Genomic DNA, 27,487 nt, shown 5'->3' with positions numbered 1-27,487 from the left:
AATAACAAACGTGTCAATCTTATTCTGGGGCGGGTCCAGTCGACACCAAGCAGCCAATCAACGTGGCTTCCGCTCCCAGCCGAATTGCTAAGCTAACTACATAGCTATTATCTGCAATTTAACAGCAGTGTGAACGTCTTGTATCATCAAAGATATATTATATCTTATATATATATCGTATATTGTTTTGTTTCCATTCATCAGGAATCTGTAAGGACGTCACAGTCCACGCAAGCAGCATTACACGTTGAGCGTGTTTTTCCCGAACTAGTAAACGCGTCGGAGTGTAGCTTTCAGGCCTGAAAACGGGGGAAAGCGAACGAAACCTAAAAAATCTGAGAAAACGTATTTATCCCTCAAAGGAGGCGAGAGTCTTAAAATGAGAGGCTCTTACGCAGACCGAGATCGAGACCGTGGTCGTGACAGAGGGTAAGAAAATATAGTAAAATCCATGTTAGCTTGAAAGCTAACTGCAATTCATTTGTTTATGTACACTCCACACTTGAGACTAGTGCCACGAAAAGCAGAAATCTAGTTTTTGTAGCCCGATACCTATCAGTAAAGTGGTACTGTCATCATGTTGCAGAAGCCCTCGTTTCGGGTCCAGCAGAGGCGGCCCAGCATCAATTAAAAAATTCGGCAGTCCTGGTGAGCGTTTACGGAAGAAAAGATGGGATCTGGAGGAACTTCCCAAATTTGAGAAGAACTTTTACAAGGAGCATCCGGAAGTACAGCGCATGAGTCAGGTATGTTTGTTTCATTCTTTTAATTTAATATGGTGATCATTTTGTGTTGAGTTTCTTAAACCACAGCGCCACTGTGTGGATTCTGACACTCTTGTTTTTCCCTCTCAGTATGACATTGAGGAGTACAGAAGGAAGAAAGAAATAACTATTCGAGGTTCAGGCTGCCCAAAGCCCGTCACTGGCTTCCATCAAGCTAAGTTTCCTCGTAAGCATCTGCAAACGTGATTCAGACATGTACTCACACTTTGTACTTATGTACAGTAGAAGTAGTACAGATACTTGTGTGTGTTTAAAACAAAACAAAGGCTGGTAAAAGTAGACTGATTCAAGTCATGTACTTAAGTAAATGTAAAACAAAAAAAGTATAATCTGAAATGTACATAAGTATAAAATTAAAATTAGATTCTATGCACGCAACACTTCCACGTTTGGGGTAAGAAGGCGTGGTGTACCTTCTGGTCGCCAGGCAAACGCATAGTGATAGTGATACACACACAGCGGCTGAAATACGTACTTTTACGTCAGCATTTTTCTAAAATATATTAAATATATTTCCAAAGGTGCTATTGATGTGAAAACTTCACCAGATGATCCATACATCAAAAGAAAGTAGAACAAATAAGATCAGAAGTTAAATTGTGTGTAATAATGTGAAATGACACAGGGCAAAGTATTGAACACGCCAACTGGTATTTATTTAATACTTTGTACAAAAGCCTTTGTTTGTAATGAGAGCTTCAAGATGCATCCTTTATGGAGAAACTAGTTGCATGCATTGCTCTGGTGTGATTTTGGCCCATTCCTCCACACAGTCTTCAAATCTTAAAGGTTTCGTGGGCTTCTTTTATGGACTTTGCGTTTCAGTTCTTTCCATAGATTTCCGATTGGATTGAAGTCAGGTGATTGGCTGGGCCATTCTTGCAGCTTTATTTTTTTTTCTTTGAAACCAATTGAGAGTTTCCTTGGCAGTATGTTTTGATCATTATCCGGCTGAAATGTCCACCCTCGTTTCATTTTCATCATTCTCATAGGTGGCAGCAGATTTTTGTCAAGAATGTCTCTGTACATTTGCCCATTCATCCTTCTGTCTATAATGTGAAGTTTACCAGTACCATGTTTACCATGTTTCCACCTCTGAACTTCACTGTTGGTATGGTGTTTTTAGGGTGATGTGCAGTGCCATTTCTCGTCCAGACGTGGTGTGCATTGTGGCATCCAAGCAGTTCAATTTTGCACTCATCTGACCAGACTATATTCTCCCAGTATTAAACTAGTTTGTACAAATGTTGTTCAGCAAACTTTAAATGAGCTTTGACATGGTGTTTTTTTTTTTTTTTTTTTCAGCAATGGGGTCTTGCGTGGTGAGTGTGCATACAGGCCATGGTGGCGGAGTACATTGCTCACTGTTTTCCTTGTGACAAATTTACGTGCTAATCCACTCTCAGAAATCTTGCTTGGAGCACCTGATCGAGGCAAATTTATGGTGGTATGATTGGCTTTCCACTTAGGTATTATGGCCCCAACTGTGCTCACTGGAACGTTCAGAAGCTTAGCTATGCGGCTGTAACCAATGCCATCGTTATGTTTTGCAACAATTCGTTTGGCATGGCCTTGTGACAGCTCTCTGCTCTTACCCATCATGAGATGTGTCTTGACTCACACCTTGGCAATGAGACCTTTTTTGTAGGCCATCAATTAGGACTGAACCAGCTGATACACATTTGCACTGACAAGGAGCTGGATTGCTTTTGATTATTGATAGATTTTAGGTGTTGTCTTGGCTTTCCTTGCCTTTTTGCACCGCCATTTCTTCATGTGTTCAATACTTTTTTTCCCTGTGTCATTTCACATTTTTACACAACTTAATTTCTGTGCTAATTTGTTCTACTTTCTTTGTATGTATGGATTACTTGGGTTGTTCCCATATTTTGTGAATGTGAAATTTTCAGGTCAATAGCACCTTTGGAAGTATATTTAGTGAGAGAAATGATGACGTGCGGCACGGTGGACGACTGGTTAGAGCGTCAGCCTCACAGTTCTGAGGACCAGGGTTCAATCCCCGGCCCCGCCTGTGTGGAGTTTGCATGTTCTCCCCGTGCCTGCATGGGTTTTCTCCGGGCACTCCGGTTTCCTCCCACATCCCAAAAACATGCATTAATTGGAGACTCTAAATTGCCCGTAGGTGTGACTGTGAGTGCGAATGGTTGTTTGTTTGTATGTGCCCTGCGATTGGCTGGCAACCAGTTCAGGGTGTACCCCGCCTCCTGCCCGATGACAGCTGGGATAGGCTCCAGCACGCCTGCGACCCTAGTGAGGAGAAGCGGCTCAGAAAATGGATGGATGGATGCATGGATGGAAATGATGACGTGTTAAATACTTATTTCAGCCACTGTATGTGTGTGTCATATATACAGTGAGGCAAAAAAGTATTTAGTCAACCACCAATTGTGCAAGTTCTCCACTTAAAAAGATGAGAGAGGCATGTAATTTCCATCATAGGTATACCTCACCTATCAGAGACAAAATCACATTGTCTGATTTTTTTTTTTTCATTTTTATTATTATTATTTTATTGTATTTTTTTTGTTAGAAAATTATAGTGGAAAATAAATATTTGGTCACCTACAAACAAGCAAGGTTTCTGGTTCTCACAGACCTGTAACTTCTTCAACTTCTTCCTCCACTCATTACCCGTATTAATGGCACCTGTTTGAACTCGTCATCAGTATAAAAGACACCTGTCCACAACCTCAAACAGTCACACTCCAAACTCCACTATGGCCAAGACCAAAGAGCTGTCAAAGGACACCAGAAACAAAATTGTAGACCTGCACCAGGCTGGGAAGACTGAATCTGCAACAGGTAAGCAGTTTGGTGTGAAGAAATCAACTGTGGGAGCAATTATTAGAAAATGGAAGACATACAAGACCATTGATAATCTCCATCGATCTGGGGCTCAACGCAGGATCTCAGCCCGTGTTGTCAAAATGATCACAAGAACGGTGAACAAAAATCCCAGAACCACACGGGGGGACCTAGTGAATGACCTGCAGAGAACTGGGACCACAGTAGCAAAGGCTACCATCAGTAACACAGTACACCGCCAGGGACTCAAATCCTGGAGTGCCAGACGTGTCCCCCTGGTTAAGCCAGTACATGTCCAGGCCTGTCTGATATTTTCTAGAGAGCATTTGGATGATCCAGAAGAGGATTGGGAGAATGTCATATGAAACCAAAATAGAACTTTTTGGTAAAAACTCAACTTGTCGTGTTTGGAGGAGAAAGAATGCTGAGTTGCATCCAAATAACATCATACCTACTGCGAAGCATGGGGGTAGAAACATCATGCTTTGGGGGTGTTTTTCTGCAAAGGGACCAGGACGACTTATCCGTGTAAAGGAAAGAATGAATGGGGCCATGAATGTGTATGTGTGAGATTTTGAGTGAAAACCTCCTTCCATAAGCAAGGGCATTGTAGATGAAACGTGGCTGGGTCTTTCAGCATGACAATGATCCCAAACACACCGCCCGGGCAATGAAGGAGTGGCTTCATAAGAAGTATTTCAAGGTCCTGGAGTTGCCTACCCAGTCTCCAGATTTCAACCCCATAGAAAATATTTGGAGGGAGTTGAAAGTCTGTGTTGCCCAGTGACAGCCCCAAAACATCACCGCTCGAGAGGAGATCTGGATGGAGTAATGGGCGAAAATACCAGAAACAGTATGTGAAAACCTTGTGAAGACTTGCAGAAAACATTTGACTTCTGTCATTGCCAACAAAGGGTATTGTAATTTCTCGTGTATAATGCGCATTTTTTCCCCCCCAAAAATTGTCAAAAGTCAATAGTGTGCATTATATAGGGGAAAATTGAAAAAAACTTTCACATTTTCTAAATGTATGCCGCCATTTAGAGGTTATGAAAAAGATGTACACTTTAATTCTTGTACACTTTCCTTCCAATATGCCACCGCCACCTAGAGGTTATGAAAAAGGTGTAGCCTACACTTTCACTCCAATATGACAGGGGTACGTATGACTGCATAATATGTAAAGTTGTGCTCATAAGTTTACATACCCTGGCAGAATTTGTGAATTTTTTATTTATTTATTAAATTTTTACAATATGACTGACTGAACAACCATCATTCATTTCTTTATGGTTATGTTCTGTTTAATAACAATGCTTTTCTGAAATGCTTGACAGATTAATTTGAAACCCATTAAAATAAAAGTAAATGTTTCGCGTGGCCTTTCATGTTTTCTTTAAAGAATTGTACCCATCTTACAAATTCTCCCTGGGTAATCAAACATGAGCACAACTGTGTTTTTTAATTTACTAAATAAAAGTTGGGCTGTGAATTTCAAAATAAGAGCAAGTTAATAAATATTTGAAAAAAAACTAACAAACAAATTTTGTTTTGATCATATGAGTAGTAGCAAAAGCATGCCATGTAAAAATGCATTATACATGGGTAGGAGGTTTTCCAGAATTTTGAGGTCAATTTGGGGTGCGTATTATACATGGGTGCGCATTATACACAAAAAATTAGGGCATATAGCAAAGTATTGAGAGAAACTTTTGTTGTTGACCAAAGACTTATTTTCCACCATAATTTTGTAAGGAATTCTTTAAAAATCAGACAATGTGATTTTCTGGATATTTTTTTCCCCTCATTTATTTATATATATATATATATATATATATATATATATATATATGTGTGTGTTTCTGCAACAAAATGATACGATCCAAAGAAATTCCTGAACAGTCGAGAAATAAAGCAATTGATATCTATCGGTCTGGAAAGGGTTACAAAAGCCGCACTTGGTGGACAAGGACCAGGCAGAACAAACTGTGCTTACCAAGCTGAAGCAGCGATAAGCCGCGGTGTCGGACTCTCTGGCGAAGTCCGCCGCCGGGAGGTTTGCCACGGGCTCAGTGGCGAGATCTGCTGCTGGCAAGGTCCACCGCTGGCCAACTTGGTCCTGCTAAGCACCGGAGGACCGAGCCTTCGCGGGCGTGTGTGTCTTCCTTGGTACAATCCAGTCAGTCACTGGGAAAAAAAAAAAAAAATCTTTCGTTCACAAATAAATATTTGCAATGTAGTCTGTTTTTTTTTTTTTCATGCATACACATTTACATATACCAAATACTTCACACTGCTGTATTTACAAACTAAGAGCTGTCAATTAAGTCATGTCTTTTTTTTTTCATTTAATGCCAACCTGGTTGCAGACAGCAGAGTAAAACAAAGCAAAATAAAAGGAAATATATATACACACTGTAAAATGTGATATTGTAACAAGTTAAATATTACATTATAGCACGTGGTGAATAAAAGGTCTATAAAAGGAATGTGAGCGGTTGTTCTCTAAAGGTGGAGAACTTTCATGAACATGAAGAAAAATGTAATAGCCTGAATGCCAAGACATTAGAAAAACTTCTTTTTGAATAAATAATTAAATGTAGAAGCCTGCCGATGGTTATAGATGTGAGTTATTGTTCTCAAATTTGTAGTGGAACTGTGTAAGGCTTCAGGTTCATGTCTGTAATGCATTTTCCAGCTGATAAATCACATCTATGGTCCTCTGGAAGGTTCTATTTCACAATCCATTTAGGTTTGTCATTTCAATAAAATTGAATAAATATATTCTAATTTACTGCGATTGGCTGGCAACCAGTTCAGGGTGTACCCCGCCTCCTGCCCGATGATAGCTGGGATAGGCTCCAGCATCCCGCGACCCTAGTGAGGAGAAGCGGCTCAGAAAATGGATGGATGGATGGTTGGATGGATATTCTAATTTATTGAAATGTACCTGTATATAAAACTCCCTACTTCAAAGACTGTCTGCAGCCAGGTTGGCATTGCAAATGAGAATCCATTCTAATTGGATAAAGGGTTATGTTTTACAGGTATCAAAAATATTTCAAATTTAGATTAAGATATAAAATAAGACATTGAAAGCTTGAAATACCGCATTTTTGTAGATATAGTAGGTTTCAGTAATGAGCACCATCAGCCTCATTTGCTTAAGCTACCATGAACTAATAAGTGCGATGGAAACACAAACCACATAGCACACACCACAAGAACCTTTTTCTACCAGGAACTCAAAAGTTCATGGGCTGATTGGTGGAAAAGCCCCTATTGTTGTTAATGCTCCCTGGTTCCACCTTCCTTGTTGCTACTTTCCCTGTTTTGTCCACCTTACGAGACCTGAAGATCTCAATCAATCAAGATCTCAAACCTGGTTGACTCAATTCCTCTCTATTTCTCTCATTATTCCATCCATCCATCCATTTTCTGAGCCGCTTCTCCTCACTAGGGTCGCGGGGGCGCTGGAGCCTATCCCAGCTATCATCGGGCAGGAGGCGGGGTACGCCCTGAACTGATTGCCAGCCAATCGCAGGGCACATACAAACAACAACCATTCACACTCACATTCACACCTACGGGCAATTTAGAGTTGTCAATTAACCTACCATGCATGTTTTTGGGATGTGGGAGGAACACGGGTGTGCCCGAGAAAACCCACACAGGCACGGGGAGAACATGCAAACTCCACACAGGCGGGGCCGGGGATTGAACCCCGGTCCTCAGAACTGTAACCAGTCGTCCACCGTGCCGCCCACTCTATTATTTTTTTTTTTTAAAAACAACCCCAATTCCAATGAAGTTGGGACGTGTTAAACATAAATAAAAACAGAATATAATGATTTGCAAGTCATGATCAACCTATATTTAATTGAATACACTATAAAGACAAGATATTTAATGTTCAAACTGTTAAACCTTATTGTTTTTAGCAAATAATCATTAACATAGAATTTTATGGCTGCAACACGTTCCAAAAAAAGCTTGGACAGGTGGCAAAAGAGACTGAGAAAGTTGTGGAATGCTCTTCAAACACCTGTTTGGAACATCCCACAGGTGAACAGGCTAATTGGGAACAGGTGGGTGCCATGATTGGGTAAAAAAGGAGCTTCCCTGAATTGCTCAATCATTCACAAGCCAAGATGGGGCGAGGTTCACCTCTTTGTGAACAAGCGCATGAGAAAATAGTCGGACAGTTTAAGGACAATGTTCCTCGACGTACAATTGCAACGCTGTTGGCTTCTCTGGGCCCGAGCTCATCTAAGATGGACTGAAGCAAAATGGAAAAGTGTTCTGTGGTCCGACGAGTCCACATTTCAAATTGTTTTTGGAAATTGTGGACGTCGTGTCCTCCGGGCCAAAGAGAAAAAGAACCATCCGGACTGTTAGGACGCAAAGTTAAAAAAACAGCATCTGTGATGGTATGGGGCTGTGTTAGTGCCAATGGCATGGGTAACTTACACATCTGTGAAGGCACCATTAATGCTGAAAAGTACATACAGGTTTTGGAGAAACATCTTTTTCATGGACGCCCCTGCTTATTTCAGACAATGCCAAACAACATTCTGCACGTTACAACAGCGTGGCTTCGTTGTAAAAGAGTGCGGGTACTCGACTGGTCTGCCTGCAGTCCAGACCTGTCTCCCATTGAAAATGTGTGGCGCATTATGAAGCGTAAAATACAACAACAGAGACCCCGGACTGTTGACCAGCTGAAGCTGTACATCAAGCTAGAATGGGAAAGAATTCCACCTACAAAGCTTCAACAATTAGTGTCCTCAGTTCCCAAAGGTTTATTGAATGTTGTTAAAAGAATAGGTGATGTAACACAGTGGTAAACATCCCAGCCCAAACTGTCCCAGCTTTTTTGGAACGTCTAAGTTTAGTTTAAGTTAAGATTATTTGCTAAAAACAATCAAGTTTATCAGTTTGAACATTGAATATCTTGTCTTTGTCGCGTATTCAATTAAATATAGTTTGAACATGATTTGCAAATCATTGTATTCTGTTTTTATTTATGTTTAACACAACGTCCCAACTTCATTGGAATTGGGGTTGTACAATGTGTCATCAACTTCAAAGGTTGAATACAGTAGCAAGCGTATTTTGACAAAGTAAGGATAGAAAGTACAGGTAAAAGTTTTCAAATGTCCGGAGTAAAAATAAAAAGTCCCCAGAAAGAAATACTCACGTATCGACACTGTATATGAAAAATCTACACTAAATAAGTATTCGTACTCTGTTACTTCCCAGCACTGCTGATGATCTACGTTACCACAAAAAAATACACAAAACAAATGCAAACGTCTTGGGTGTCTTCTTCACTTAATACATTTGTTTGTTCTCTTCTCCCATTTAGAATATGTAATGGATGTCTTGGTGCAGCAAAACTTCAAGGAGCCAACAGCCATTCAGGCTCAAGGATTCCCTCTCGCCCTCAGTGGGAGAGACATGGTGGGAATTGCACAGACCGGCTCAGGGAAGACCCTGTCGGTGAGACACATCTTTAACCCTAAGAACACATGGTAAATTGGAAATGCCTTTTGTTTATATACTCACTGGCCACTTGGGGTGGGTGACCCATCCATCCATTCTCTTAACTGCTTATCCTGACTAGGGTCGCGGGTCTGCTGGCGCCATCTCAGCTGACTTCGGGCGAGAGGCGGGGTACAGCCTGAACTGGTTGCCAGCATATAAAGCCTCAAAATTCTATCACAATATTTAAAGTTGAAGTAAATAATAAAATATTAATACATAAATATAATGCAGTATTTTAAATGTACATGAAACCTGCCAATAGCGGTGTGGAGACGATGTCTAAAGCATGACAAGTCTGGTCCATTTATTGAGGGAGATGGCTTTGACAACATTGGACCCGTTGTCTGTTGTGATACATCTGTTGGTGTTCTTGTAGATTCCATAAGTCCAACTTTTTTGTTTAAAACCCTCCCTTTGTACAGTCTTAATTGGCATGATGTCTTTGGCTAAGCTATATATGTCACCGCTTCGGTAATATCCTGCCTTTTTAAAATTTGTATTTATTTATTTAGTATTATTTATTTATTTATTTTTTGGGTTGTTTTTTAGCGGCACGGTGGGCGACTGGTTAGCACATCCGCCTCACAGTTCTGAGGACCAGGGTTCAAATCCCGGCCTCTCCTGAGTGGAGTTTGCATGTTCTCCCTGTGCCTGTGTGGGTTTTCTCCGGGTACTCCGGTTTCCTCCCAGGTCTCAAAAACATGCTTGGTAGGTTGATTGAAGATTCTAAATTGCCCTTGGGTGTGAATGTGAGTGTGAATGGTTGTTTGTTTATATGTGCCCTGCGATTGGCTGGCGACCAGTTCAGGTGTACTCCTCCTCTCGCCCGAAGATAGCTGGGATAGGCTCCAGCACGCCCGCGACCGTAGTGGGGATAAGCGGAACGGAAGATGAATGAATGAATGGTTGTTTCTAAATCGTAAGGAGTGCAGCTAGGGAGTGCTCCAGCAATGCTTGGTTAAACATTTGTTGACTTTTACACTGAGCCACACAAGGTGTTTACTTGTCCTCCTCACGTGTCTTCATAGCCTGCTTATATTCAGCTGTGTGTTTTAGCTTTAGGTGGTGAAATATTGGTCCTATTTCCACCTTTGGAGGTAACAGTTTTCAGCATAATTTACAAATGATTGTATTCTGCTTTATATCTGATCTCTTTTAGCCCAACCACCTCCACACCACACCATTTTTAGGCACTAAATCCTTTTAGGCACTAAATCCTTCCACACAACTGCAAACCATAACCAATACAATAATAAGCATGTTAATGAAAGAACTGTAAGTCTTGAATAGGATCACATTAGATTGTGCAGGAATGCCCAACGAATGCTGATTAAAACTACACAAATCCTCAGAATTATTCATTTGAATGCTGTTCATAGTAATAAAATCAATTCCCTTTTGTTCGTCCACAGTATCTGCTGCCAGCCATTGTGCACATCAATCATCAGCCCTACCTGGAGCGTGGAGATGGACCCATTGTACGTAAAGAGAATTGGAATATAAATATTGCTGAGAGTCACGTGCTGCATATTTATAACACAATTTGATAGTGGGTCTTCTTTATGGCATGTTTTTCATACTCTATAGTGTTTAGTTCTGGCCCCCACAAGAGAACTGGCACAGCAGGTCCAGCAGGTGGCGTACGACTATGGGAAATCATCTCGTATCAAAACCACTTGTGTGTATGGGGGTGCTCCCAAAGGACCCCAGATCCGCGATCTCGAGAGAGGTATTCACTATTGACCATTAATTATTATTGTACTGTTTAGCTACTATGTCTAAAGAAATACAACTTGAACAGCTATTTACTTTTACTTTGCTTGTACTGTATTCTCATTGAATGGTCTAAAGCATTGGTGTCAAACTCAAGGCCTGGGGGCCAGATATCATCTTATGTGGCCCGCGAAAGCAAATCATGTATGTCGACTTCATGTTCAATGCCAAAATTGCAAATTGTCTTCACTTTTAATTACGTTGAGATATTATATCAGCCTTTTTTTTTTGTTACCAATGCCCCTTTTCAAATAAATAATAGTTGAACTAACAACTTTTACTGGCTTCTGATTTTAAAACTAGTTATCCATCAATGTGGTGTTTATATGTAATGATATGAAGCGATTATACATTTATATGGGTTCACAGTGATAATGGCCCTCCAAGGGAAATCATAACTATGCTTTGGCCTGTGACAAAAATGAGTTTGATGTCCCTGTTCTCATGAATGTTCTCTTCAGAGAAAGCGCCTTTTCTGAATTTATAGACATGAACATTTCTAAATTCATTGCACCGTCCAACTATCTAGTTTCCATAGTCTTAAAGCCTCTTTATACTCCCGCACGGCCAACAGTGCCCGCATTATATCACGTGACCGACGCATAGGGCCATGCGGCCCCTATGCGGCACTTGACGCACACACGGCACAAATTGTCGCCGCGCGCAGAATGACGTGAAGATCATCTCTCGTGATTGGTCCGTTTTAGTCACATGCTGTGATGACTTACTCAGCTTTCCGCTTGGTTCCACATACCACCTACGCCGCTGCCTTCTTTTTGGAGTATAATTAAATGTACCGTCTGGTCATTTAGGTCCATTTGTTCTAGCAGACACTGTTCCACGGTCGCCATTGTTGTTGCTTTGTTCCTTTCCGGAAAGGAAAGTAAAAATGGCTACCGGAAATGGCCATAAAATACAGAGGAAAGTCCACTCTGGTCTCCTAGCTGTAGCGACACCCCGACTTGCAGGACAACTGGAGGACATTTTCAAAACAGCGCGCATGGGTTGCGCTCGAGTGTAAAGGCAAACTGCGCGGGGGATAGCTGCAGTGACGACAGCGCGGTCACCGCCCGCACGAGTACAAAGAAGCCTTTATATTTATCTATTTCTCCCTCACAGGGGTTGAAATCTGCATCGCCACTCCAGGGCGTCTGATTGACTTTCTTGAGTCAGGGAAGACCAACCTGCGGCGATGCACATATTTAGTTCTGGATGAAGCTGACCGCATGCTGGACATGGGATTTGAACCCCAGATTCGCAAAATTGTGGACCAGATCAGGGTAATGCCAATAATAAACTCAGTCCCACAAATGGGAAAGATAGCTATGTCCTGTTTCATGAAGTTTTAAAAAGCACTCAAATCAAAATTTGAGCTTCTTGAGATGTAACTGTATTTGTGCATGTCTAGCCGGATAGACAGACGCTGATGTGGAGTGCCACCTGGCCAAAAGATGTACGTCAGCTGGCTGAAGACTTCCTTAAAGACTACGTGCAGATCAATGTTGGCGCTCTTGAGCTCAGTGCGAACCACAACATCCTTCAAATAGTTGACGTGTGCATGGATAGTGAAAAGGACAACAAGTAAGATACTGCTCACATAGCAGACCTGTTTGCATGTTGTTTTTTTAATCATACTTTTTTTTTTTTTTTTACTTTAGGTTGATACAGCTGATGGAGGAGATCATGGCTGAGAAAGAGAACAAGACTATCATCTTTGTCGAGACCAAGAAGCGATGTGATGACCTCACACGTAGGATGAGACGTGATGGGTGAGCTGAGGAAGATGCTGTTACAGTTTGAGGAGCTATCAATGATGTCACAGAGCTGTCTTTTGACGTAGATTGCTGCTTTGTTTTGTAGGTGGCCAGCAATGTGCATTCATGGTGACAAGAGCCAGCCAGAGAGAGATTGGGTTTTATCAGGTACAACAAACACACTAACAGTCACAATATAGTAGGCTTGTCACAATGAAATATGTTTAGAATCGATGGTCCTATAGATATTAAGCAGAGTAACCCCCCACCCCCCTCCACCCCACTGTCCCGCCAAAAACAACGTCCCCCCAAACGCATTATTATTATTATTATTATTATTATTTTACTACTTACATGCATTTTATTGTCATTTATGAGGGCTGGACTTGATCCTTATACTACATATTTTGGTACAGAGTGTATGGTTTGAAATTTGGGAGAACAAAAATTGCCTTTGCTAAACGATAAGCATTTGCATTTAGCATTAGGGCCTGAGCAATTACCATATTAGGATTAAAAAAATCCTGCTAACTACCATTCAGCTCAATCATACAATTTATGTATATTACACATCTAATATTCATTCATTCATATTCCGTTCCGCTTATCCTCACTCGTGTCGCGAGCGTGCTGGAGCCTATCCCAGATATCTTTGGGCGAGAGGCAGGGTACACCCTGAACTGGTCGCCAGCCAATCGCAGACACATCTACAACCCCAATTCCAATGAAGTTGAGACGTTGTGGTAAACATAAATAAAAACAGAATACAATGATTTGCAAATCATGTTCAGCCTATATTTAATTGAATACACTACAAAGACAAGATATTTAATGTTCAAACTGTTAAACCTTATTGTTTTTAGCAAATAATCATTAACATAGAATTTTATGGCTGCAACACATTCCAAAAAAAGCTTGGACAGGTGGCAAAAAAGACTGAGAAAGTTGAGGAATGCTCATCAAACACCTGTATGGAACATCGCAGAGGTGAACAGGCTAATTGGGAACAGGTGGGTGCCATGATTGGGTAAAAAAGGAGCTTCCCTGAATTGCTCAGTCATTCACAAGCAAAGATGGGGTGAGGTTCACCTCTTTGTGAACAAGTGGGTGAGAAAATAGTCGAACAGTTTAAGGACAATGTTCCTCAACATACAATTGCAAGGAGTTTAGGGATTTCATCATCTTCGGTCCATAATATCATCAAAAGGTTCAGAGAATCTGGAGAAATCACTGCATGTAAGCGGCAAGGCCGAAAACCAACATCGAATCCCCGTGACCTTCGATCCCTCAGGCGGCACTGCATCAAAAAACGACATCAATGTGTAAAGGATATCACCACATGGGCTCAGGAACACTTCAGAAAACCAATGTCAGTAAATACAGTTTGGTGCTACATCTGCAACTTGAAACTCTACTATACAAAGCAAAAGCCATTTATCAACACCCAGAAATGCCGCCGGCTTCTCTGGGCCCGAGCTCATCTAAGATGGACCGATGCAAAGTGGAAAAGTGTTCTGTGGTCCGACGAGTCCACATTTCAAATTGTTTTTGAAATTGTGGACATCGTGTCCTCCGGGCCAAAGAGGAAAAGAACCATCCGGACTGTTATGGACACAAAGTTTAAAAGCCAGAATCTGTGATGGTATGCGGCTGTGTAAGTGCCAATGGCATGGGTAACTTACACATCTGTGAAGTTACCATTAATGCTGAAAGGAACATACAGGTTTTGGAGAAACATATGCTGCCATCCAACGTCTTTTTCATGGTGCTTATTTCAGCAAGACAATGCCAAACCACATTCTGCACGTGTTACAACAGCGTGGCTTCGTAGTAAAAGAGTGTGGGTACTAGAGTGGGCGGCCTGCAGTCCAGACCTGTCTCCCATTGAAAATGTGTGGAACATTATGAAGCGTAAAATACGACAACGGAGACCCCGGACTGTTGAACAGCGGAAGCTGTGCATCAAGCAAGAATGGGAAAGAATTCCACCTACAAAGCTTCAACAATTAGTGTCCTCAGTTCCCAAAGGTTTATTGAATGTTGTTAAAAGAAAAGGTGATGTAACACAGTGGTAAACATGACCCTGTCCCAGCTTTTTTGCAACGTGTTGCAGCCATAAAATTCTAAGTTAAGGATTATTTGCTAAAAACATAAACTTTATCAGTTTGAACATTAAATGTCTTTGTAGTGTATTCAATTAAATATATGTTGAACATGATTTGCAAATCATTGTATTCTGTTTTATTTATGTTTAACACAACGTCCCAACTTCATTGAAATTGGGGTTGTAATAGTGCTCTGTTGCTTTTGGCAATGTTTTTCACTGGCCGAACAGCGCGTCTGTAAATGTCAGTGCAGTAAACATGGACAGTGGTCAAATGGTTCTTTGTGGCTTAAATTGGTTCTGGACAATAGTCTTTTATTAATATTTTTTTATTTTTAAGACGTTCCAATGTGCAGACATACCTAAAGGTGTGGTCAATGAATCGCCAAGTTTATTCTAGACCCTGAATCATCTTTTCTTTGTGTTTTAGAGTTCCGCAGTGGAAAAGCTCCAATCCTCATCGCAACTGATGTGGCTTCCCGTGGTTTGGGTATGTCCTGAGTGCTAAAATGTCAGTCGAACGACACACAAACATTTGATTTGTATAGATAAGAGTAAGGCAGTAGCACATAGAGCTCTCTTCTTTGACAAACATATGATGCTTCTCAGATCAGTGTGCATCTATGAAGCAAATCATATTTACAGAATAGTGAAGTGAAGACCTTTAATGATGAATGTAAGGTATATGTAAGAGGTGAGGCTAGTAATGCAGATCGACCTTTAACCTAATTCTGTGTTCATTTGTTTTCTTTTCATTTTCTTTTCTTTGTTTGTTTCCAAGTCTCTCTTCTGCCAACTAGAAGTATACAGGCCCTCGGGAGCCTGCAGCCGGACCTAGGCATGACTAATCGAAAGCCGACTTTTGGGAGAGAGACGGCCTGATTAATCAGTCCCGCACAGCCATCTCCGAGCCCACAAAGCACACAATGCTCTCTCCCCGCCTTGCCAGGACACCGACTGCCTGGCTGACTGGGGAGGGGGCACGGAAGGAGGGGCGAGCATGGGGGGCTGCTGGGCTGTCAGGGTGGGCTCCCCTCAGCCACGCCATCGTCCAAGTGGCGCACCACACTGATTGGAGGAGCCACAACCGTCAACCAAGCATGTCTGTAACAGAATAATCAGCTCTCAATTGGTGCCACTGATACTAAGAGACACTGTGGTGCGTCACGAGAAGAGCGACTCATCCTGAGCTGAGGGTGGATCGCAGCCAAAGTTGCCCGTGGACGGCTGTGCTGCAGGCTGCGCCCCCCCCAACGATTCAGCCCCTGACACCCCCCAGGCCCCCCACCACCACCACACACACCACCACTGGCTGTGGCGGCCGGCCTCTCCCTCTGCGGACGTCATGTCTGGTCCTGGCTGGCAGGAGTCCTGGCCTGGAGGAGTCACCTCTCTGTAATTGTTTGTCGCTCTTCCTTCCACTCCTTCTAATTCCTCTTTCACACATAAACTCAACCTCTCATCTTCATCCACTCTTTCACTCTCTTCTTCAACCTGTTTAGTGTCTTTGTACGTCTTTGTTGTTTGCTTTCATTCATTGTCAGACTCTATATTTACCTCCACCACGGTCCTTGTAGCCCTATAGACTTATATAACCATTCTTCTTCTTATCCATCAAATCAGACCAGTGCTGACAAGTCCCATTTGTCAACAAGTCACCTGCGCATGCAGGACTCTACTGAGAGGGCCCACTTTCAGAGCCATCCCCGGAGCTTTCCCTTAGTGTAGGGGCATCAAAATTGTTTTCATCGCAGGCCATATCGCCGTTATGGTTGTCCTCATGGGGTTGGTTGTAACGGTGAAACCACATAATTGTGTAAACATTAGGGGTGTAACGATAAGCCAAAATTCATGGTTCGATCGGTACCTTTTGGTTTTTAGTTCATGTTTCAGTTCACATTGGGTACGGTCAGGAAACAAAATGCAAATATAAATGGAATAGATTTAATGACATTTAAAATGAAACAGCAGGAAAATGCAATAGCTTTTATGAAATTAAGGATGCTGACAAGTGTAACAGTAATGTAAGTGTCACTTATGATGCTGTAAATACAGTAATAATGGTATTTGTTATTGCTTTGGCTCCATTTGAAGAGCCCTTGGAGAGGCAATTTAAATGGAGCCGGAAGTGGCGTTCGTAACGTGCTAGTTTTTTAAAAAATCACCTAGCTAGAAACTGAGCTGTTCTATGTTTTTGTAAGGGACGAAAGTAGGCATGTGGCTAGAGTGTGAGGCAGTTGCACTACTTGTCCCTCTAATACCCCTCCCACCTAATATGCTCTGTGCAGGAACCCTAATAATCAACCCATCATACATAATTGCCATAATTTTGTTTGTTTTGAATATGAGTGAAGGGAATTGTGGCAGGCTTTTGCGAGCCACAAAATGCCATGGAGGGCCACATCTGGCCTGCGGGCCTTGAATTTGACACGTGTTCCTTCGTGTCTGTTTCTTGTTACTGGGGCTCGTGGATAGCACACTCGGTGAAAGTGGCATGAGAGGAAATCGGGACATGGTATGCCAATCAACTATCCCCAAAGCCTGTCAAATGTACTTGTCCACCCACCCCACATCTCAATACCGCTTGCCAGCAGTTAACATCTGGCAGTGCGCCCCTAGTGAGAATCCAGTAACGATCCTTCCTGTCCACCAGGCTGGGGTGACATAGAGAGGCTAAGATTGTCACAATGTCTGTGTCTGTATTCTCTCATTTGTTGAAGTGGGAGGGTTGTGGTGAGCAGCGGGAGGTGGGACTGCTTTTGTCCTGCACGTTCTCCCCCTATGCTGCTGACCTCCCAGCAATGGAGAGGGGTTGGTGGAAAGGTAGTAACCTTATAGACCATCACTATACCTTATAGACGATCATTATATCTCTGAAACAAGGTGAGTACCCCGTTACCCCTTCTCAGGGCATTGAATTGATCGCAACTGGACTGTAGTAATTGATTCGATGCCCTGAGAGTGAAATGACGTGGATGTATGAGAATATTCACAGGCATACCGCCACTCCTCTTCCCCTTTTTCTCCTCCAGCCTTCATCATGATGCTTCCTCCAATCAGTCTTCTGAGCCCTTTGTCTTCTGTAATGAGAAACAGACCACAAATCATTTGCCCCTACAATTAATTCAAATTCTTGTCAGTACGGTAATCGGTTTAAACAGCTAAAATCCCCTTTTAAATTCAAGTTGACCTCCACTAAGGCAATTATGTTGCTCCTATACTGAGCAGTATTGCGCTAAAATTACAAAATACATTTCTCCAGAACATTTTTGGAGGGGGTTGTCTTAATATTGCAAGACTTTTTAGCCTAATGCATGAATCTAATGGACAACATGAGGGTTTGTACAGGAGATGGGTATCTATGAAAGTGTACAATGTTGTGCTGATCCAATTTTTATAGCCTTAGCAGGGGTGTAATGAAACCAAATGATATATTTATTTTATATATGTCATAGTCCTGACTCGTACTAAGTGTTGTGATATGCTAATTGTATGCCGTACAAAAGTGACAGGTAAGTGGATACTAAAGAGTGTGAGTTTCTCAAAAGTGGGACATTTCTAATGTTCAATGCAGATAGTATTTTTTTTCTGACTATTATTTTTGTTTTCCTCTTCCCCAACTTCTCCCATCAAACTGATCCTATTCAACCCCTAAATATTGCCCCGAATGTCCAAAGATGTGGAAGATGTAAAGTTTGTCATCAACTATGACTACCCCAATTCCTCGGAGGACTACATCCATCGGATCGGACGCACGGCCCGCAGCAATAACAAAGGGACTGCGTACACTTTTTTTACTCCTGGTAACCTCCGTCAGGCTCGTGATCTGATCAGGGTTCTGGAGGAGGCCAGACAGGCCATCAATCCCAAACTGCTGCAGCTGGTTGACACTGGACGTGGAGGAGGCGGAGGTAAGGCATGCGTTCTTTTCTAGCATATTATGTGAGTTACCTTCAATTGCCAAGCAGCCTGCCTGTGTGGAGTTTACATGTTCTCCCTGTGCTTACGTGGGTTTTCTGTGGGTACTCTGACTTCCTCCCACATTCCAAAGACATGCATGTTAGATAAATTAAAGACTGAATTATCTACAGTATAGGTGTGAGTGTGAATGGTTATCCGCAAAGGTTCAATCAAAGGGATTGGACTTTTGTTTGTTGATGTGTCACTTTTAATCAAAAGACTTCTTCAGTTAAAATGTTTTAAGTGTGGAGCGTCTCTGTCCCTTGGGGGTGGTTATAAAAGGGCTGTTGGTGTTGGTAGTGTTGCTGTTAGAGGAAATAAAAATGTCAGGGGCTTGTATTGCACATAATATTTCCATGATATTTCCATGGTCCTTGTCCTTGAAAAGAATAGTGTTCAACTTTTCATCGTGCAGGAATGAATATGCATGAGGTGGGAGGGCTGTTGTCAGGGCTACAAAGCACTGTTCGCTTGTCCCGTTAGGGGTCACCACAGCGTGTCATCCTTTTCCATGTAAGCCTATCTCCTGCTTCCTTCTATCTAACACCAACTGCCCTCATGTCTTCCCTCACTACATCCATCAACTTTATCTTTGGTCTTCCTTGAGCTCTCTTGCCTGGCAGCTCCATCCTCATCATCCTTCTACCAATATACTCACTATTTCTCCTCTGGATGTGTCCAAACCATCGAAGTCTGCTCTCTCTTACTTTGTCTCCAAAACATCTAACCTTTGCTGTCCCTCTGATGAGCTCATTTCTAATTTTATCCAACCTGGTCACTCCGAGAGCGAACCTCAACATCTTCATTTCCGCCACCTCCAAGTCTGCTTCCTGTTTTCTCTTCAGTGCCACTGTCTCTAATCCATACATCATGGCTGGCCTCACCACTGTTTTATAAACTTTGCCCTTCATCCTAGCAGAGACTCTTCTGTCACATAACACACCTGACACCTTCTTCCACCCGTTCCAACCTGCTTGGACCCGTTTCTTCACTTCCTGATCACACTCACCATTCCTCAGGACTGTTGACCCCAAGTATTTAAAGTCCTCCACCCTCACTATCTCTTCTCCCTGTAGCCTCACTCTTCCCTCTCCACCCCTCTCATTCATGGACATATATTCTGTCTTACTTCGGCTAATCTTCATTCCTCTTCTTTCCAGTGCATGCCTCCATCTTTTCTAACTGTTCCTCCAGCTGCTCCCTGCTTCCAGTCTAACCTCATCTGTCAGCCTATCCATCACCACTGCAAACAGGAAGGGGCTCAGGGCTGATCCCTGATGCAGTCCCACCTCCACCTTAAATTCCTCTGTCACACATACAGCACACCTCACCGCTGTTCTGCTGCCCTCGTACATGTCCTGTATTATTCTAACATACTTCTCTGCCACTCCAGACTTCCGCATGCATTACCACAGTTCCTCTCTGGGTACTCTGTCCTAGGTTTTCTCTAAATCTACAAAGACACAATGTAGCTCCTTCTGACCTTCTCTGTACTTTTCCATCAACATCCTCAAGGCAAATAATGCATCTGTGGTACTCTTTCTAGGCATGAAACCATACTGTTGCTCGCAAATACTCACTTCTGTCCTGAGTCTAGCCTCCACTACTCTTTCCCATAACTTCATTGTGTGGCTCATCAACTTTATTCCTCTATAGTTCCCATAGCTCTGCACATCACCTTTGTTCTTAAAAATGGGCATCAGCACACTTTTCCTCGATTCCTCAGGCATCTTCTTTTTTTCTTCTGGGCGAGAGGATTGTTAAACAGACATGCCACCTTTGATAGTTAGCACCTTCCTTTGCCTTTTGGGTATGACCACAGGTGCCCTTGTCGGTGCAGCACGTTTCGTCGACATTGTTTGTTATGTCTGCGAGAAAACTTGCAAACGGGAGGCACTTTAGAGTCACACTGCTAGCAATTGAACACTAATTTAAATTTAGCAAGCCGAACGCATTCTGTGCTGTACAGGAGAGATGGCACGGAGGAGATGGATTCAAATTGGTCTACAGTACAGGAGCCAATCAGGACGCAGAATAGAATGCCGGTTCGTGCGCTGTAAAAAACAGCATGCAAAATTGCAGTGTAAAAAATCCGCGAAGTCGTGAATCCGCGATAGTCGAACTGCGAAGTAGCGAGGGTTCACTGTACTTGCTGTTCTCGAACAACGAGATGTTTGGTGTTTGATCCATGAATTGACCAATACATTTCCTGGTTTTATTAGAATTGGTATTTAAACAAGGCTCTTCACTGACCTAAGAGGGTCACAAGAGCATCATCAGCAGGTTGCAACAGAGATACACAGAGACTGGAAGAGTGACAGAAATGCAAAGTGGACACCTTTGGAAATGTATTGTTCGATTCATGGATCAAGCACCTGTTGGGAGTTTTGCTATTCATCTCCTTGTAAAATACTGAAACATTGCACAGATGGATATGTGAATTCAAAAGTTGAAAGAAGGTAAGGTAAAAAGAATTTCACCTGCAAACGTTATAGCGTATTTTTAGGTTCATCGTTCACCCTGAAACTTTTTGTGAGTCATTACAGTATGTGTCACAAAGAAAATGGAAAAAGCAACCAGTTTTTACAGTACAAATCTGGTCAAGAATATGGAATTTACAAAATAACTAAATAAATCACACTAACTATAATATGAGCAATATTTCTTCCTTCTCTGAGGTGGCCGTCCCCGTTTCCGAGGAAGCTCCACTTCCAACAATCCCAACCTGATGTATCAAGACGAGTGTGACCGGCGAATGCGCTCAGTTGGGGGAGGCAGCAGCAGTGCCAAAGATGGCCGTGGGAGCAGCAGCAGCTACAGCCGTGACGCCCGTGACGCCCGTGACAGTCGAGGCTCGAGCAGCCGGGATGGGGACCGCCTGTCCTCCTCATCCTCTTCCTCGTCTTACAGGGATCGCAGCAGCAGGAATGGAGGACGCAGCTATGGCTCCAGCTCCAGCTCTAGCTCGAGCTCGTACCAGAAGGGTAGTAGTAACAGCAGCAGTAGTACTAGCCAGTACAGCTGTCCCAGGGGCGGTTCTGCACCCGTGGGAGGCGAAGTGGGACCAGTCCCACCCTCCTTGTCAGGCCCCCAACCTCTAATGGCCCAGCAGTTCAACCCGCCCCAGCCCGTGATGGGCCTGATGGGGCACTCAACCTTCCAGTTTGCTCAACCACCACCCCCACCGCCGCCACCTCCACCTCCACCTCCTCCTCCTCCTCCTCCTCCTCCTGGTAGGAAGTAAACCACACCCACTTACTGACACTTAATTATGAGCCAGTCTGTCCACCTTCCTGTTGATTTATTAGGTTCAAGAAAGATAAACCGGGCTGAACTGCAAAAACTTTAAAAGCAAGGGGATAGAGGAATGAAATCTGCCAATAGAAATGGAAAATTTGACTTTGCAAGATTTCTTAATATAGCTGGCCTCATAAACCTCGACCAACGTCTTAAAAGTAGTGTATTTATACTATCTACATCTTTTTTTAGGGGAACCTATCCTCCGTTATTCCCTGAAAAACTCACCTATTCACAACAACTGTATTGCGTAGTCGCAACCTGGTTGCATCTTGGTGCCGAGGAAACAATTTGAAGTGAGTTGAGGAGCTTCATTTCGATGAAAGTAATCATTTGCTTCCATCTTGTGGGGGAGGGCATTCATTGCTCATGAATTTTCGCTGTTAGCCCATGAGGGTTCACTGTATTATTTGTAGATGTACCTAATAAATCGGAAAGTGTGTTTTGTACAATATACTGGTACGTAGATTTAGCGTTGTATACTGTTCGAACATGCCAGATGGCTGTATTTAAACTGTAGTAGTGAGTATTTTGTTGTCTGAAACTTTTGAACCTGTTTGTACAAATGTTTTTTTATTTTCCTGACAGTGACTACAAGTTAGGTGCAGATTGCATTGTTGGCGTTTAGTTTGTTCAAGGCATTGGAACAATTCATGTATTTTGAGCAGATTAAATCATAGTTCCATGGCTTCCTTAACATTATTACTTTGTAGTGTTTCATTTAGCATTTTAAGATTTTCTCTTTGACCACTTTGTGTTTATTAATTTTTGAGAGGTTTTATGATTTGCCTGTGTGGTCAAACTTTTGTAGCAGTGATGTTGATCCTTTCCTGATGGATTTTTGTCACCAATTAAAGATCTTGGTTGTGTTATGCTCTGTGGAAACCATATCACTTTGTCATATGCAGTGGTAGCTTTACATGTTTGTGTGGAGAGAGTAAACTTATTTCAACATAGTGCCTGAACTTGCTCGTTTTGAATAATACCAAATTGACTGCTAAATGAAAGCTAAATGCTGATACAACCCAATGAGTGTTATTTTTATATTATGATGACAGTGGGTATGAAAATAACTCTTTTATAAATGACGTTTCCGTCAAAATAAAAAGCACGACTGAAAACTTATGGTAATACGGCATCTTTAAATGAAACCACCTTGATCTTTTAGAAGATAGAAAACACAGCAAACGCCAAATGAAAGATCTTGACACTCCCTGATAGGTGTTATATGGATATTATTACAATGATGCGTAGGAAAATAAAAAATGACCTTCCGTCAAGAAAAATATATATATTTGGCAGACATTTGGGTTTCATCATTCTGCAAAGACACACACAAACACAGTTACACACCAAAAGTTCCCCAGTCACCACTGTCCGATTCCAGCCTGAGAATAGATAAACAAAGCGCAGCCAGAGCGCCATTCTTAGTGATCAGTAATTTAGTGGTCGGCTGATCAACAGATTGACTGACCTGCTTTGGCAGAGCAGTTCGTTGTACTCCAGCTTCCAAGCAAGCTTCATTGCTGTTTCGCTCGCCAATCTTTTTCCCTCGATGCATTTCACCACATTCCAGCAGGTGCTAGTCAAATCCCATAGACGAGCAGTCTCTCACCACCCGTCCGTGGGCCACAGACTAAACAACAACAAAAATTATGAGAGTCTGAATTTTATTTTGAAAGTCTCGTGTTAGCATATCTGCCTCACAGTTCTGCAGTTGCGGCATCAAATCTGGACTCCGGCCTCTTCCCACATTCCCCCAAAAATGCTTGTTATGATTTTGTAAGTTTACCCACTGACAAAGACATGGACGGTCTATATTTTTAATAGTAAGTGTATTTTAAAAGGGAGAGAGAATATCCAAAATAAAATTTTAAAAAAATCACATTAAACAAAAGATATTTTACAATTTGTTTAGTGAAATACGTATTTGACCCCTTATCAAAACATAACTTGGTACTTGGTGCAGAACCCCTTGTTGGCCAGTACAGAGGTCATACGTTTCCTGTAGTTGATCATCAGGTTTGGACACATCTCGGGAGGAATTTTGGACCACTCCTTTTCATTGATCCTCTCCACATCCTTAACGTTTCGAGGCTGTGCCTTGGCAACTCGAACCTTCAGCTCCATCCACAGATTTTCTTAGGGATTTAGGTCTGGAGACTGGCTAGGTCACTCCATGACCTTAATTTGCTTCTTCTTTAGCCACTCTTTCCTTTCCTTGCCTGTGTGCTTTGGGTCATCGTCGTGCTGGAAGCCCCATCCACGACCCATTTTAAAGTTTTCTGGCTGAGAGAAGGAGGTTGTCAACCAGGATTACACGGTACAAGGCGCCATCCATATTTCCCTCGATACGGTGAAGTGGACCTGAAATTGATTCCAAACATCTCAATTTTTGTCACATTGCCTTCTCCCAATCATTCTCTGAATCATTCAGGTGTTATTGGCAAATTTCGAACGGGCCTGTGCGTGTGCCATCTTGAGCAGGGGGACCTTACAGGTACATCAGGATTGTAATCCATTACGACGTAGTGTGTTTACCAATGGTTTTGACTGTGGTCCCAGCTGCCTTGAGATCATTAAGATACTCCAGTGTAGTTCTGGGCTGATGCCTAACCTTTCTCATGGTCACTGATACCCCACAAAGTGAAATCCTGCTAGTAGAGGAGACCCAGGCAGAGAGAGAGATTGACAGTCTTTATATGTTTATTCAATTTTCTAAATATTGCACCAACAGTTGTCTCCTTCTCAACCAGCCTCTTGCCAATGGTCTTGTAGCCCCTTCCAGGCGTGTGCAGGTCTACAGTCTTGTTCATGATGTCCTTAGAAGGTTCTTTGGTCTTGGCCATGATGGAGAGGTCGGTTTGTGATTGATTGATTGATTGATTCTGTGAACAGGTGTCTTTATACAGGTAACAAGTTGAGATAGGTGTCTTTCATATAGCTAACGAGTTTGGATTAGGAGTACCTAGTATGTGGGAGCCAGAATTCTTTATTGTTGGTAGGGGATCAAATACTTATTTCACTCAATGAAACGCAAATGCATTGTAATCTTTTTTTTTTAAGTAGAATTTTAAACCTACTATTAAAATTATAGACCACTCATGTCTTTGTCAGCGGATGAACTTACAATTCCAATGAAGTTGGGACGTGTTAAACATAAAATCAGAATACAATGATTTGCAAATCATGTTCAACCTATATTTAATTGAATAGCCTACAAAGACTATTTATTTAGACATATTTTATGTTCAAACTGATCAACTTTATTGTTTTTAGCAAATAATCATTAACTTAGAATTTTATGGCTGTGACACATTCCAAAAAAGGTGGGACAGGGTCATGTTTACCACTGTGTTACATCATCTTTTCTTTTAACAACATTCAATAAACATTTGGGAACTGAGGACACTAATTGTTGAAGCTTTATAGGTGGAATTCTTTCCCATTCTTGCTTGATGTACAGCTTCAGCTGTTCAACAGTCCGGGGTCTCCGTTGTTGTATTTTACACTTCATAATGTGCCACACATTTTCAATGGGAGACAGGTCTGCAGGCAGGCCAGTCTAGTACCTGCACTCTTTTACTATGACGCCACGCTGTTGTAACACGTGCAGAATGTGGTTTGGCATTGTCTTGCTGAAATAAGCACCATGAAAAAGACGTTGCTTGGATGGCAGCATATGTTTCTCCAAAACCTGTATGTACCTTTCAACATTAATGGTGCCTTCACAGATGTGTAAGTTACCCATGCCAATGGCACTGACACAGCCCCATACCATCACAGATACTGGCTTTTGAGCTTTGTGTCCATAACAGTCCATATGGTTCTTTTCCTCCTTGGCCCGGAGGACAAGACGTCCACAATTTCCAAAAACAATTTGAAATGTGGACTTGTCGGACCACAGAACACTTTTTCACTTTGCATCGGTCCATCTTATATGAGCTCAGGCCCAAAGAAGCCGGTGGCGTTTCTGGGTGTTGATGATAAATGGCTTTTGCTTTGCATAATAGAGTTTCAAGTTGCACTTACAGATGTAGCGGCAAACACATCTCGGTCACCAGCTCTTCCAGCTCCTTCCCTCAGGTAGGCGCTACCGATCAATGCAAACTAGAACTAGCAGACATTCCAACAGCTTCTTCCCTCTTGCGATCAACTTCTTAAACACCTATCCTACAATTCTATTGCAACATCCTGGCAATTTCTTTGACTTGAGTTCGTTGTCAACTTTCTGTGGGGCCAATTATATATTACTCGTGCACTCACTGTAGTAGTCTTGCCACGCTGCACTATTTGCACATCTGTTGTTGACCAATACTGGCCACTCATGCCAGAGTAGCATCTGCTCCATTTGCACACTGATTGAGGAGTATCTGCAACATTTGCACAACCAACATTGTCCCAGATTATCGCGCTACTCGTCACTTTAAACTCCATACACTCCTTGAAGTCTCGGCGCCCTTTGCACAATGGTCATTGCACCGGACTATTGCTATATTAGTCATTTGAACTGCTCTAAGTGCTAGAGGACTCTGCATCTTTTGCACAATTGTCAAAAAATAAAAAATAAATGTACCGGCATTACCACATAACTATTAACCCTTTATTGCTCAGTGACTGTTTTTTTGTCAATGTCTTTATGTCTCAAAAGTATTGGCTGTCAATTGGCTGTCTGTTGTCGTACTAGAGCGGCTCCAACTACCGGAGACAAATTCCTTGTGTGTTTTTGGACATACTTGGCAAATAAAGATGATTCTGATTCCGATTCTGAAACTATATTTACTGACATTGGTTTTCTGAAGTGTTCCTGAGCCCATGTGGTGATATTACACATTGATGTCGGTTTTTGATGCAGTGCCGCCTGAGGGATCGAAGGTCACGGGCATTCAATGTTGGTTTTCGGCTTTGCCGCTTACATGCAGTAATTTCTCCAGATTCTCTGAACCTTTTGATGATATTATGGACCGTAGATGATGAAATCCCTAAATTCCTTGCAATTGTACGTTGAGGAACATTGTCCTTAAACTGTTTTAAACTATTTTCTCCCGCACTTGTTCACAAAGAGGTGAACCTCGCCCCATCTTTGCTTGTGAATGACTGAGCAATTCAGGGAAGCTCCTTTATATATAAATATAGCCTGTTCACCTGTGGGATGTTCCAAACAGGTGTTTGATGAGCATTCCTCAACTTTCTCAGTCTTTTATGCCACCTGTCCCAGCTTTTTTGGAACGTGTTGCAGTCATAAAATTCTATGTTAATGATTATTTGAGCGGCACGGTGGACGACTGGTTTGAGCGTCTGCCTCACAGTTCTGAGGACCGGCCCCGCCTGTGTGGAGTTTGCATGTTCTCCCCGTGCCTGTGTGGGTTTTCTCCAGGCACATCCCAAAAACATGCATGGTAGGTTAATTGACAACTCTAAATTGCCCGTTGGTGTGACTG

General features: G+C 42.3%; 1 protein-coding gene across 1 annotated transcript; it reads left to right on the top strand.

The window, feature by feature from the left end:
• Positions 1-58: 58 nt before the first annotated feature.
• Positions 59-22,920, top strand: LOC133465627 (probable ATP-dependent RNA helicase DDX17). Its single transcript, XM_061748623.1, has 13 exons — positions 59-429; positions 587-746; positions 855-951; positions 8,980-9,113; positions 10,571-10,636; positions 10,746-10,887; positions 12,051-12,211; positions 12,340-12,512; positions 12,590-12,700; positions 12,792-12,853; positions 15,220-15,279; positions 18,467-18,700; positions 21,428-22,920. The coding sequence occupies exons 1-13, from the start codon at positions 380-382 to the stop codon at positions 21,991-21,993; spliced, it is 2,016 nt and encodes a 671-aa protein (XP_061604607.1). The 5' UTR covers positions 59-379; the 3' UTR covers positions 21,994-22,920.
• The last annotated feature ends 4,567 nt before the right edge of the window (positions 22,921-27,487 follow it).

Source organism: Phyllopteryx taeniolatus, chromosome 16 (assembly GCF_024500385.1).
Source record: "Phyllopteryx taeniolatus isolate TA_2022b chromosome 16, UOR_Ptae_1.2, whole genome shotgun sequence".
In the NCBI taxonomy this organism is placed as follows: Eukaryota; Metazoa; Chordata; class Actinopteri; order Syngnathiformes; family Syngnathidae; genus Phyllopteryx; species Phyllopteryx taeniolatus.
The sequence above is the reverse complement of the archived record's forward strand: the minus strand, read 5'-3'. Positions and strand labels throughout refer to the sequence as shown.